Source organism: Trifolium pratense, linkage group LG6 (assembly GCF_020283565.1).
Source record: "Trifolium pratense cultivar HEN17-A07 linkage group LG6, ARS_RC_1.1, whole genome shotgun sequence".
NCBI lineage: Eukaryota > Viridiplantae > Streptophyta > Magnoliopsida > Fabales > Fabaceae > Trifolium > Trifolium pratense.
This window is the reverse complement of record NC_060064.1, coordinates 21838207-21853252: the sequence shown is the minus strand read 5'-3', so window position 1 is coordinate 21853252 and position 15046 is coordinate 21838207. Positions and strand designations below refer to the sequence as shown.

Sequence of the window (15046 nt, the reverse complement as noted above, 5' to 3'; positions counted from 1 at the left end):
CTATTATTTAATTCAATCTCAATAATAAATATATTACAAAATATTTAATGTATTATATAATATGTTGATTGAGGTAAATAACATTTTAGTGAATATAAATATATTTTAATATATTTTAAAAAATTAAATAAAATAATAATGACACGTGTACTTTGATTTATCTATGTCATTTATCTACATGTTCATTGATTTGACCACATCATTAAAATTGACTCCAAATTGAAATGGGGGATCAAAAGTGCAAAAAAATTGAAATAGACCAAAAAGTAGGAGGACCAAAATAGGAGGGCCAAAACTTCAAAAAATTGAAAATAGAGGACCAAAACTACATTTAAATCTTAAATTAAACAAGCATTATTAAAAAATTAAAAACAATCAATAATATGCTAATATAGTATCTCATACTAATAATAAAATAAATAAATAAATAAGTACTAAAGTTGTGCAATTTGATTCGGTTAAAAAAAAATCTGAAATCCGATCCGCACATTTTTCACATAGAGATCCAGAAAAATCCAACAATATGTTGTAAACTTTCTGAACACCTGCTGAAAACTAACACCAAATGCTAGAAGTACGCCATAATATGTTGTTGATGTTCTGCACAAATGTACGTTTGCCGCCTTGACAATCAAGGAATAGGTGAAGCAATATTCTTCTAACTTCAGTATAGAATCTCGATATATGTCAATGCCTATGAATCAAAACAAAAAACCTTGGTCTAGTTATGATAAATTCAGTATCACAGTTTCCTACTTCTTGACCTATGAAGGCTTTCGTGCTTGATGATACTGGATCTCAGGAACATAGACTGAAGATCTCGATCAAATGCCCTTCCAGTTTCTAGAACCCTTTGAAAGGTGGCATTCCTTAGATCTGCATGTCGTGCATACAAGACCTTGCTGTGTGAATCAATCCGTGCCTGCAAGAACGTGATTAGATGCATAAGCAATACTTATCTGATGCCTACAATTTTAGAGACTAATAGCCATTTCGCTGTAAATTAAACTGGTTTGGGAAACAGAAAAGTGAGGAAACAAAGGAACCTGTATCTGATTATCAGTAATCAAAGTCTCGAGTTCTTTCTGAAGTCCCGCAACAGTTGTCTTGAATGCATTAGCCATCATGTTCAGATCAACAGACACAAATGGGAGTGTGTACTGGATGAGGGCTTTCTGACGGATTTGATCATAAAGTGCCTCGACATGTGAATGCAAATGTATGTCAAGCAACAAGTTTGATTTTAGGTTCCCTAAGTACTCCAGACACAATGCATAACGGCTGCAAAAAGGAAGAAAATATATTATTTAGAGGAGATATGAGCAAACAAACGATTAAAAAAGAGTTTGAATAATATGCCTTTATAAGTAGTGAAATAAACTCCTAAATCTTAAAAGAAGCCCAACCCCTTTTCACCAAAACAATACCATATAACATACTTCTTTGATAAAAATACAAATCAAATGGATGATGATTAAGATTGACAGTGACCTCTTCAACACTTTACCTAACTAACAAAAAATATTCCTGCAATATACATACTACATTCTTCAAATTATTACATGTAATGATTAATCCATGATTAATGAGATATATCCAGCTTCAATATTTTCACTCCAGGTTCAAGTAACAGCATTCTCCATAACCTCCAACACCACCACCTCTTAGTGACAAGAATAAGAGATTCCCACAATCACGTACATACAACATTGATAAATAATTCGTCAAAAAAAAAAACTTGATAAAGATACATTAATAATCAATCATTAAAAATAAGCAACCCCAGACATCAATGTGGAGTTTTGATCTACAGTTCTACGATGCACTTGCTATAAATAAAGATATCCATAACACCAATAACACTGTCAATTTATTGCATCACATAACCAATGTCAAGTAATACCAGTCTCCATGTACACATTCCGATTCAATAATTTTAAATCGATGCTCATTTTCAAAGAAATAAAGTTAAGGTCATCATATATTATCGGAAACTCCTACGCAGTCCAATTCCACCAAAGGGGGGGGGGGGGGGGGGGGGGGTCTTGAATCTTGATAAATCTATTTATTTTCAATTCATTTAGGCAAGAAAACAGAAATGTGATGAGAGGAGATCACTCCCCAAAGAGAACAAAAAAAGTGCAACAACTTGCCTTGAGTAAAAATCATTTATAAGTTCCCTTACTTCAGGCACTAACTCCAAGAAATTCCTGAAGACGGTATTGTCTATAACTTTGCTCTGCAAATAAAAGAAAATGAAATCAGAAAGGCAACATAATCAATGTCTCGCAATTGCCATTTACAAGCAGAATAAAAAACTGGAATACATGCCTTTAACTCTGCCCGATCAAACGTAGCAAGTGCACAAAGTCCTCCATACATTGCAACATCTTGAGATGAAATCACTTCATTGTAGTGACTCCCTAGTTCAGGGCTAGTCTCAATAAACTGAATTAGATAATGAAGACGGTCACCAACAAGTTATAAACAATAATGCGAACATTTTATCATTATTTAGTCAACAATAAACGATAGTGAATCCTCAAACTACTATTGAGGATTGTATATCACATGCAACAATTAATACGAGTGTTCATCTTTATTCAAACCACAAATAAAATGAAAATGATAGATTATGCAGATTACTGATTTTCAACAATGTGAAAGTCAGTATTCTTTCTTTTTGGTGTATTATAGTCATGCTCAATAATATCAAAATGACATAACTCATAATAAATAACAAATATGCTTTCTCGGCCAAATTGGGAATTAAGACATGAACCACCAATTCTACATACACCAACTCACATGTCAGAGATAAAACTCAAAAATGAACACATAAAAAAGTTTCAACCTGGTCCCTGACTCTTGGTCACTCATTAAATCCTCTCTGAGAATGATATGCCACCTCCATCCAGACAATAATTACCATTGCACAATATAATTCTACCAGAAGTAAGAACAAAACCAGTGCAGTAATACTTAATAAATGAGATCTCTTGAAGAATTGACATCATCGACATACTAAATTCAGAACAAGCTCGTGCTTAAATCAAGAAAAGTGCCATGCCAAAATCTTTTTTTTTTTAAAAAAAAAAAGGCATGCCATAATCATAATCAAGAACAAATTCACCCTGAAGCACCCCTGACCAAACTTTTACCAAGTAACTCGGTCTTTCATCGCCCCCATTTAATACGAAACTATTCTAAATATTAATGCAACATTCAGGAGGTTTCTCATGACTGCAATTCATCTCTGTAGTTAATCTAAACCAGTGTTATTGAATACTGGCCATGTCGGCGCCATAGCATATGGCAAATGCAGGATTTATTCAAAAAAGGCAGAAAAGGATGGGGGGGATTAAAACCCAACCCTAAAAAAATCAAGGTAATATATGATCTATTTATTTATGCATATTCTGTTTTCATATTTTTTGATATTTGCTTCAATTTGTTTAAATTATTATAATGAATTACGTTTTAAGTCTGTTTAAATTTGCCTGCTATGAGTCTGCCATAATAGGCTGTTACACCATATATGAGATGGATTAAAATAATGAGCTCTCGTAAAAAACTGCAATCACAATTGAAATACACAAATAGCATTAGCATAGAACATACCTTTCGAGCAGCAAGCTTGTACTTTTTGGCAAACAGATTTGACAACCCCGCAGCACAACGTAGCTTTGCAGTTGCTATCGTGTCAAGGGATTCCACCGACTGTTCTGCCTTGCTAACATAGCTGCTAATATGGGGAAACTGACCCATCTCAATGCTAACCAAAATCGCACTCATACACATATAAACAATGTGCTTCGATGTAGTGCAATAATCTCGGGTCCGAACGTAATTCTTAAAAGCATCCCCCAATTGACCATGAGCATAGTAAAAATCTCCAAAATCACTGTACCCCATTCTTATACTCTCTTTAATCAAGTTCGTCTGCACAAAACAATAAAATAAAGTCAAGACAAATAAAACATTACATATAATCTATAAAACTATGGCATATGTCTATAAGCTGAAAATGATTTATAAACATGTCATAAGTTTTTTCTCTAAGTTCTCGCAGACAATCTCACAAGTCCATGTCATTAGATAATCCTCAATATATCTCTATATCAATGTCTACATCACATTCAAATCAAACTCAACAAACTTTATTATTTTTTTTTTTTTGCTTTCACCACCGGTTTATTCTGGTTCGAGGGGTCAGTTCCGGCATCAAGTAGTTCCAGCCCGAGATCGCAGTTGTGGGGGATCGAACTGTGGTCCTCCCTACCAAGTTTAGCGCCAATCACTACTGAACCAACTAACGATTGGTAAACTCAACAAACTTTAATAAACACAAAAAAAAAAAAAAAAAAAAAATCAATAATATTCAAAAACACATGTTATGTATTGCACAATGAATTTAAACCTAAAACGATAAAAAACAAGAAAACCTAAAATTGATAAATGGACAATTATAGAAGAATATATATATATACCCTATAGGAAGTAAGCTCAGCATCGAGCTTCTCCTTCTTGAGGTCTGCTTTTTTCACAATGGCATCACACCAAGCCTCGTCTAAGGTATAATTGGATCCCAAACGGCCATTAATCTTCTTAACAACTTCCCTCATGAGGATCGTGTCCTCTCCCTTCTTGATTTCGTCGAAAGCCATACGAAGCGCCTCCAACTGCATCGTCAAGTTGTCGCCGCAGTTAGAGGCAATGAAGAGGAGTCGGGAGATCCTAGTGCGACCGGAGTAGAGGTTAATGTATGCCTCGATGTCGAGTTGGTCAGCGCTTATGATCTGACGGTGTGTGCTGTTGTCGTTGTCGGCGCCATTGGCGTAGATTTCGTCGACATTGAGAGCGGAGGTATCTTCATCGGTGTCCATGCGTGATGAGGGAAGAAACCCTAACGGAGGAAGTGAGTGTTACGGTGGCGAGAAGTGGGTTTGTTTGCTGTGATTTATGAACACAATGCTTGGCTTGGCTTAACAAAATACTCCGTCGGGTTTTGCTCTAACTAACAACTAAATTATAAAAATAATATATATTATAAAAATATTTTGCACAGATATTAAAAAAATGTAATTATAATATTTTTACTATGTCAAAAAAATTACTAAATAATTTATATAAGTTATTGGTTGGTTTACTTGAGAATAATGCCTATAGTAATAATTAAGAGTACAATTGAAAAATGAGAATGACGTATTTTTATTTTTATTTTTTTTTTGTTTTTACCATCGGTTTAATCTTGTTTGGAGGTCAGTTCTGGCATCAAGTGGTTCTAGCTCTCTCCCGATCGCAGTTGCGGAGGATCAAACTGTGGTCATTCTAAACAATGCCCCCAAGACACTTGTTAAGCATACCAAAAAAAGAAATAAAAGATATAATTAATGTTGATAAAATAACTTTTTACACTTTTAAGATATTGAATGCACAAGTTTTAAGATAAAATTGACTTATTAATATGTTTAGGATTTTCCTTATTTTAAAACAAAATTTTGTCTTAAGAAATAATGATATATTCATATCATTATAAGACTCAGAAGAAGTGTAATTTGGGATGGAATCGTAGTGAACAAAATTACTCGCACGACGTGAGGACTGGATGTAAGATTAAGGGTGAACCAGTATAATTGTTTGATTCTCCCCCTTTCTCTCTTTAATTTACGCAGACACCATACACACAACCCACTTTTATTTGTTTGCATTTACTATACGAGAACGTTCTCATATTTTATTTTATCTTATCTCCTTATTAACAAGAATATTATGAGAACGAATGGACATTTGCTCTTGAACTTTTGTTGAATATATAACCTTGTTAATTTATCCAAGTATACACTTGAGATCATTTTATGGAGTGCAAGATTAAATTTTAAAAGGGTCACAATTCAAACTTCTCTTTCTTGTGACTATTTATTTCACTTCAAGTAATTGTCGTAAGTGGAAGGTATTTAGAGTTGATCTTGCATACCTGATGTAGCCTTTTGCAGCCTTATATAAGGAAATATCTAGGATTGTAATTTGTAAAGACCCCATAATGTTTTGCCCCCCTATGATTGTGACAAGTGTTGTATGATGGTAGGATGGCCATGTCAAATGGTCCACGTGTCCATGTGAAGCGGTAATCACATGCAATTAGGGTGTGTCCATCATATGGCCTGTGTTGCTATTGTGTGGGTCGGGTGATCGAGTCCAACACACGAATGGGCCCTTTGCCTATTTGAGAACAATTTTTTTGATAGGGTTGATCTTCTTACTATAATTGAACAAGTTTTTCTTTTTATTACTCTTTCGAAGACTTCTGATAAGAGATAAAAAAAAAACCCTAATAAAGCACCAATATGACAGAAGATCTTATGTACCAATAGGACAGAAGACCTTATTGGTGCTAATTAGAATGAAATAATCAACTATGTAAGATAATCCACATAAGAACATATTAGTAGTTTGTCCTGTTGGTGTTAATTAGAAGAAATGATTATGTACCTCATTCTAATCATTTCTTACGTTTATATGATATGAATATATCATTATTAGTGCTTAACTACATATTTGGTCTCTTACGTTTATTTCTTAAGTCTTATCGTTATATTTCTTAAGTATTGTAATGATATGAATATATATTTGTCATGAACATGGTATGATCTCATTCTGTTGGAACAAAGAACACATTATGTGTGAATTGAAAATAAAATGTTTGAGTCCCACATCGGATACTAGAACATATTAGTATGTATCATATACTAATGTGTATTTTGAGAATAAAAATAATGCAAGTAGACTCATGTCGTAGAAATTCACTTGGAATTACTAAATCTTAGTAAGAGTAGTAGAAATTAAGAGCATGTGTTCCTTAATATTCGGCCACATCACTTTTTACTAAGTCATGAGCATGATCTCAATCTTATAGGAAACAAGTGGTGGCAGTTTTACTTCCTATTATTAAGGACGTGTTATCATTATATAAAGCATTATTATTTTCTTTTGATAATTAATATCTATTTTAATAAGAAAGCACCCCAAATATAAGGGCTAAGCTTAGTAGAGCAAATAGAGTCTGACGGCGGGAACAAAACCTTGCGTTCCCAATATCTTGCCGATGGATGCAAGTCTTCTTTTCCAGCACCACAAAAGTTCAACCCATTGATGTGAGTTGTTCATTCTATGAGTTATTCTTTATTGATTTTAATTAATAGTATAGTTCTATTCATTATTGAGTTGAATAGCATAGTTCTCTCAATATGACATATCTCTATTTGTGATGCATGATGAATTGGTGATTAACATGCATATGAATTAGGTCATTTATTACTAGAAAAGACTTTCTGTAATTTTATGGTATAAAATCATGAGACAATACAAATCGACCGAAAAAAACAATGTTGGTTTGAGTTTAAGTGAGTTATGTCGTATTAAATTGAAATCGGAGAATTAGGCCTATTAATTTAGCTACTTTCTTTATTAGGCTATGGTAATCAGAAATATTTGTTTGATGTTTTGTTACTGATTTGATTAAAGAATAATAAACTTATTTAGGGGTGAGTAATACTAGTATTAGTATTAGTATTATTATGTTTTAAAAGTGATCCTAGTATCACAGTTCCTTCAAAGTTAAGAATGGTCATAGCGCCATATTCCCTATAATTTGAGTGGTCTTAGTTACCATATAAGAATGGTCTCGTTACCATATTAGAATGGTCATATAGTACCATATCAGAATGGACTTAAAACCATAGCGCAATGGTTTTAGTACCATATTTGAGGGTGCAATATTTATCGGTATCAGTAGAACTGGGCTGTTTTATCCTGGGGACTTCGTGGTTGATCGTCTGCCTTGCACAATTTTGGGCAGTGCCGCAAAACGTCTTAAAGAGAGCGTATCGACCCGCGACTCAATCCAGTAATCTCTTCGGTGACTGAAAAATTATTTTTTAAACGGTTTTTTAAACCTCGAAACAACACATTCTAATAAAGTAAGATGATGCACATAAGAACATATTAGTTGCTTGTCCCTTTCTCTCTCTCTCTCTTTTTTTTTTTTTTTTTCTTTCACAAATCGAGTATGTTCATAAAAAATTTTCTCAAAACCTTCTTTACAAAACATATGATTCAATTCTGTCGTACCTTCTTTACATAGCTAGTGGTGCAAACACTTGTTTTCTACAAGTCTTGCTTTATATTTCTCCACCTTTCCATCCATTTCCTTTTATATTTTGTCTTATAAATTCATTATTTCATTCTAATCATCTCTTCTAATAATTAGCATTAATAGGACAGAAGACCTTATGTACCTCATTCTATGACATTTGTTCATTATATTCCTATTCACCACTAAGACATTTGTAACATTTTCACTTTCAGGGGATAATGATATGATTGATTTTAGACACTAATTTTCATTTCAGGTGATAAAATAACAAACTGAGATCTATTGTTGATGAAATGGTTGAAATTTTAACATATCTATGATCTAAGATTTGTTATGCTTGTACATCATTAACAATTCAGCTTACATAATTCCTCCGGTAAAATAAATTGCTGACAAGGGAATTGAATCCAAGATCATTTGATTTACCTCACAATCAGTCAATTTTTCATTAGATAGATAAGCCCCAAACAATTTTTTGGGGTCAATAATTTGCTATAATGAAAATTTCAATTTGCAAACCACCCACATTATAAACTGGGTTGGAAAAGAATGAAAATTCCTGAAAACTTATCTTGACATGAGAAAAACTGAAAAAGAAGAAGAAAAAAATGCACAAATCTTTATGACCAAAATGAAAATCAAATTATAGCTTTCTCTGTTGATTTTGTTCAGGTGCTGCTGCTGTCCAATATTTCTTCACTGCTATTAGTATCTTTTCTCTTTGGTGTGGTCCTTTTTCATGGTCTGCAATTCTAGCATCCCATTGCATTGCATCTACAATTCTCTTTACCTTTAACAACACATCCACATCGTCGCGCAATATCACACTCCCTTGTGGCCTCAAAATCCTATCCATCTCAAGAAGAATGTCCTCTATATTACATCTGTCACGCATTAATTTGATGCATTAGAAATTTCTCATATTATATGATTTGATATATCCTTATAAAACTATTTTACATTGACGATGTAATTTACCTGTTTTCGTAGAGGCTAAAAACAGAATCGGCATGTATGAAGTCATATGTTCGAGGGTAAGTGGACATGGCTTCACACCTGAATGGAGACAAAAGTAGTTAGTAATCATACATTAACTACCATGTGATGAAATGTGTAAAGCAGCAAAGATTTTGTTTAGGATTTAGAAAACAAGAGTATCTTACACAATTTTTTTCTATGGTAAAGAACAAAATTAGGTAACACTCATAGAAAACTACTATTAGTGGGAAGTCCTAGAAAAAAAATATAAAGCGAGTATACCTTTAAAAGTGCACAATTATAAAGGTACTCAACTCTCAATTTTAGTGACCTAAGATTAGGACAGGATGCACTTTAAATTTAATTAATGGTGGATACAACACTTATACACTTCACATATAATATCCTCACTTTTAATTTTGCCTTTTGCAAAAAATGAAGAAAAAAGAGCCATGCAGCAAATCTACTAATTAAGCAATCAAAAAGCTACTTTCTACTAACTAATCATACAATTGTTTACTCTTATTACTTTAAAATTGGTTGGTTACTTGGTTAAGAACCAGATATTATATAAGAACCGTTCTTATCATTCACATCACAAAATGTCAAAATCTAATTAAAAATTACTAATGAAGATAGCCTAATAAGCGAACGAAAGAAAGACGTACCAGTTCTGATATGTTCCGATCAATCCGCGTTCATAAACGACACCAAGTGTATTAATCTCAGCCTCGACCGGAACAACATTCATGACCCAAACAGGATCATCTATCATTGCAGCTGCAAAGCCTCCCAAGTAAGCATTCATATCAAGCAAATTACGGAATCTCCCGGGCTCTGCTAGCTGATAATCAATTGTCTTGTAATATGCAACTCTCTTCTTCCATAATTCAGTATTTTCATTGAACATCTCAGCTGTGATTCCTTTCAAACTTCCACTGCTAATCCTTGGTGGAATTGATGTTAGTCTCTCAGGCCAATTAGATAATCTTCCACCACTAATATCTTTTATGTCAGTTACCTCAGGTAGTGGTGTCAAGCATGTATCCATTTTGGTGTACCTAAAAGAAGGAGAAAAAAATGTTCAAGAAAAGGAATGGTACCAAAGAGAAAAGGGTGCATAAAAAAATAAATAGATTATTTCATCAGAATGGTCCAAAAAGAATCTCCACTTTTGAAAAGGTGCATAAAACAAAGAAATAGATTATACAACTCAAACTCTTTATCATCTGTGTGGTTTTGGTATCACTACCAAACTCTCTTTGGCAGCAAGCATAATTTGCTTTTTTTAATTTTTTTTCTCTGAAAAGAGAAACTGCAAAAGCAAAATCAGTAGCACCAGGAACTATAAGTGACTCAATGTGACATTATCCAAAAAATTATCCATGGTAGTATTATCAATGTGAGTGATGAGCGACATATAAAAAATGCCGCGACCGCGACATCAAATTTTTATGTCTCTAGAAATATGATCTAGATTAAGTCCATATCAAGTCATTTGACTATAATTCTCTACAATAGTGAAGATCACGACGGGACCGCAACAGTGGTGACCATAATTCAATATATTGAAGACATTAATTAATTAATTAATAATTTAAGTAAAAAAGAAAAAAGACGACATATTACCATGCTGAGTCAGGATCCTCTGCTCTACAAAAAGGTCTATTCTTGAAGACCTTTCTTGTAATTTTGCAATGTATATGATTAGTAGGTTTTTGCCATATTGCAATGTCACCCTTCTGTACAAATTTTTTCCAACATAGACTCTTAGCCACTCTCTCAATTGAATTCTGTTCTTCATTTAGACTCTCCCTAGTTCTCTCCCATCCTTTCCAATGGGTCTCCCAGTTTATTGGTGGCCCTGATAGAATCCAATACCCTCCAGGACGTAGCACTCTATCAACTTCAGCCAAATAAATTCCCTCTACAAATACAACAAACCAAAATTTATAACTTTCTGTCCGATATGAAGTGTCGGTGCTAGATAGATATGAATGTGAATGATCATAATTATGGATATTTACCATTTTGACCCCAAGGAATGAGGCAACGTGAACAATGAGCCATGTCAAAGGATCTTGAAGGGTAAGGAAGCCTAATTGAGGCAATAACACCAATCAAAGCTGGAACTCCTCGTTCAAGAGCAAATTGAACTTGAGCTTCATGTGTATCTCTTGGTGCAAATGACACTGCTATTATGTTACGTGGCAAAAGATAAGCTCCCCAACTTGCAACCTGATTAATCCAAATGAAATAATTAACTTATGCTAAGTAAATTGGTTTCCAATGCATAAACACATTATTCCATTTTCATATGATACCAAAAATTGTGCACATGTGACTACTACACACATAGCCACAACATGAAGTAACTTAGAAATCAGGACAAAAATACATGATAGAGACTTCTCAACAAACTGTAACTTCAAAATACGTATATTAATCGTTATGATTAGCTCCAGGTTAATTAATAATACAATATAATGTTCAAGTAATACATAGTCTAATCAAGTCTTTAAGTAAGCGATTTTTTTACCCTTTTTTTATCTTTAGTCAACATGAAACTTTACTTCAGTTTGAAGAATTTAAGAAAATTGTGTTACAAACTAGCTTTATAGTCTATAGTTCTAAAGTGTCCCTATTTTTTTCTATTTTCTCTCCACGAAGAGGACAAATTAAACCAATATACCTTAACTAACTATATTTCAACCAATTTCAAACCGTCCATGTTCATTGAATTATGACATATCCACTTATAATTTTAGTTTCTACGAAAATTTCGTCATGACTTTAGGATAAGATAGCCAACTCAATCACAATAATAATACACTAATAAACAGTATTAAAATATTGACATATAGAGAACATGATTGACGACGTATTTACATAATTAGAAAATATTTAAAAAAGTCAAATGTAGAAAATTATAATATAATTATAGAAGAAAAAATACAAAACTGGATAGAACATGCTAAAATATAAAATTAATCAGTCTTCTTTTCCATCTGTTACGCACAATGATTACCAAAATTACATGCAATTTTTATTTCACAAACTTACCAAAATTTAATATATTAATATATTTTTTTTCCATTAAAAAACGATTCCTCAAAGCATCTAAGCAAAGAGTATACCAATAAAATATACAATATTTATTGATTTAGATTCCCAATTAACCTACATTCCTTCTGATTTCTCAAACGTTCTAAATCAAGACAAAATCATAAATTATTACCAAAACTAAAATCTATCTAAAAAAAATAAAAAATCATAAAATTGGTAATTGGCTCCAACCTTTCTATAGGGACCAATCACACATTCCTACTCGGTTCATTATTCTATGAATGTTGTTGAACCACCCGGGTCAATAACATTGAAAAATACTACTGTCTTATGCATGCATAGTAAGAGAAAGAAACCGGTTCAAGAAAACCGGTTCAAGAAAAACGTACCCCACAACCGGTATCTAAAGCGGTTCGAATGGATCCATCTTTAAGGTTGATGAGTTTTCCGATATCATCAATGTACGCACCAGCGCCACGTGGAAACATGGTCCCACCACCAGGAAATCTGAACCGGTCACCTTCGAAATGAACCCAATTCTGGTTTTTTTTCTCAATAGTCAATTCTTTATGTGGCACATTAGCATACCAAGCCCAATCACGGCTCTCCGGCCACCGTGGCGGAACACGGTAACCAAACGGCGCCGGAATACGACACCGGAGAATCTCGTTTTTTTCCGGACAGTGTCTCTCACGATAGACTAAATTCTCCCGTGGGAATTTCAGCGACCTCTGCACATCCTCACAGGGAGTGTACTCCGAGAGTGAAACATCGCATACCGGAGCGTGATTTACACGCGCTGTGGTTTGTTCCGGTATGTCGACGTGGTGGTGTGCTGAGAAATCGAGAGCGGTGGAAGGGGTGGATGTTGAGGTGAAATTGGTTTGTGGGCAATTAGGACGGATGATGGTGGTGGTGGCGGTGGAGTATTGATTTTTGGCGGCGGAGGTGATGGTGGTGGTGGAGTTTTGCCAGAGACCAAGAAAGTAAAAGAAAGTGCAGAGGAAGATGGTGAAGGTGAGAAAGTAGAGTCTTGGGAATGGTTTATTGGGTTTCTTGGAGGTGCAATTCTGAAAAAGAATTGATAAAAATGATGAAGAATTGGCCATTGAGATGATGAGAAAAAGAGAGAAAGAAAAGGGTGGGAGAGAGAGTTACTATCACATATGAAATGAAACCATGGAGTACGTTACATTTTCATGAGGGTGACGCGCTTATATTATTATTATGGGGAGAGAGAGAGAGAGAGAGAGAGAGAGAGAGAGAGAGAGAGAGAGAGAAGTTTTGTTTGGACAGAGGTGTGTCAGAAAATAGACGGCTTGTTCTATTGTTAACGACACAAGCAAGTAGAATAGAAGAAGTGTTTCTCCAACTCTTTATTCTCATTCTCTTTGCAGATTTTTTTTTAGTTGGAGTTGGGGGAGTACTGTAATTCTAGAATTTCCTGTTGTTTAAATTAAAATTAAATAAAGTTTTTTTTTACGCAAAAAATAAATAAAGATAGATTTTCAAAAAACAAAAACATAAAAATAGTTTGAGTGACTTTAACTCAATTCATAGGTAAGGGCTCCTCAGGTGCTAGCCTCTCGAGCTACACTTATACAATCAGACCAAACATACTGTGATTCGTCTAGCTGGGTGGTACCTTTTGGAATAGATTCCACCCAGACTTACTATAAAAAATTTTTTGTTTATTTAAGGGGGGAGCTAGGCCTTACAACACACACTGTTGACCGCTCCTCAATTCTGACTTTGGGAGCGAGAGTAGGGGTGCGCCGCCGACGAATAATAGGTACCCTACACCCCAGATAGAGTTACTGAGTCGTGTAATAGGCGACCATTTCGCACGGTTCGGGGGCACTTGAAAATAGGTTATGCGAATAGATAAAATTTTATGTTAATTTATAAGTTTTCACTAACAAAAATTGTATTTTTATAAGTTATTTGCTCATAAACTACCTTAAAAAGTTTATAATAATGCATAAAACTTGTTTATTTACCTAAGCTGTTTTGCATAAGCTCAAAAATAAGTCAATCCAAACGGACCTTATATATGTTGAGGTTGGAGTTCGAACTCTAGACACCTCACTTATTCTTATGGGTGAAATTTTTATAACTACTAGACTACTTGACAAAAAAAAAACATAAAAAATAAGAGATTTAAACTTCTTAAACAAGTGATTTCGAGTTCGGTCGTTGACTCTTACAATTTGCATATGAAATAAATTTAGTTGGAGAAGAAAAGTTCAAGTTTTTTTTTACCAAAAAAAGTTCACGATATTAATTTTTATGCAGTGATGGTGTAGAATTTTTTATTTATTTAGGTGTTTAAATTATTCAAAATAAATATTTGTATGTATCTTGCAAAAAAAATATATTTGTATGTAGTTACTATTTAGTTAGAGGACATAAACTAAGAGCATTATAAAATATTATATTTTCTCCGTCATAAAATATAAGAGATAGTTTGACTAATTCACGTATGCCAACGCACAATTTTGATCACTAATATCTTTAATTTTCTATTAGTAAAAATTATAAAAAAAAAAATGAATGACACAAGACGAAAGAATAAACAAATATGTCACCGATTTTGACCCCCATTTTAAAGATTACATTTCAGATTAAGAGAAAATCGCAGAACCAAAGGGAACATGGGTAATTTTGCATTTTCTCTAGTATTTTCTTTTAATATTTAAAATAATATCTACTAATAATAATAACCTAATATAATAAAATTCATTACTACCTCAAAAAAATTCATTACTTACAAATTTACTAATTTATCCACTTTAGTTTTAATCACATTCCAAATTTTATATCTTCATTGTAATTTCACTAAAAAAA

At 33.5% G+C, this 15046-nt stretch overlaps 2 protein-coding genes across 2 annotated transcripts; both read right to left on the bottom strand.

Annotated features, from left to right (window-relative positions):
- Window positions 1-312: 312 nt before the first annotated feature.
- LOC123893106 (COP9 signalosome complex subunit 1-like) lies at window positions 313-5026 on the bottom strand. The gene is made up of 6 exons (XM_045943026.1): window positions 4491-5026; window positions 3622-3942; window positions 2332-2448; window positions 2154-2239; window positions 1047-1281; window positions 313-922 (listed from the first exon to the last, which is right to left on the bottom strand). The coding sequence occupies exons 1-6, from the start codon at window positions 4884-4886 to the stop codon at window positions 743-745; spliced, it is 1335 nt and encodes a 444-aa protein (XP_045798982.1). The 5' UTR covers window positions 4887-5026; the 3' UTR covers window positions 313-742.
- A 3519-nt stretch (window positions 5027-8545) lies between these two features.
- LOC123890662 (probable methyltransferase PMT15) lies at window positions 8546-13542 on the bottom strand. The gene is made up of 6 exons (XM_045940317.1): window positions 12589-13542; window positions 11161-11371; window positions 10763-11060; window positions 9802-10194; window positions 9134-9211; window positions 8546-9039 (listed from the first exon to the last, which is right to left on the bottom strand). Exons 1-6 carry the CDS (start codon window positions 13306-13308, stop codon window positions 8799-8801), a joined length of 1941 nt encoding a protein of 646 aa, XP_045796273.1. The 5' UTR covers window positions 13309-13542; the 3' UTR covers window positions 8546-8798.
- Between the last annotated feature and the right edge of the window lie 1504 nt (window positions 13543-15046).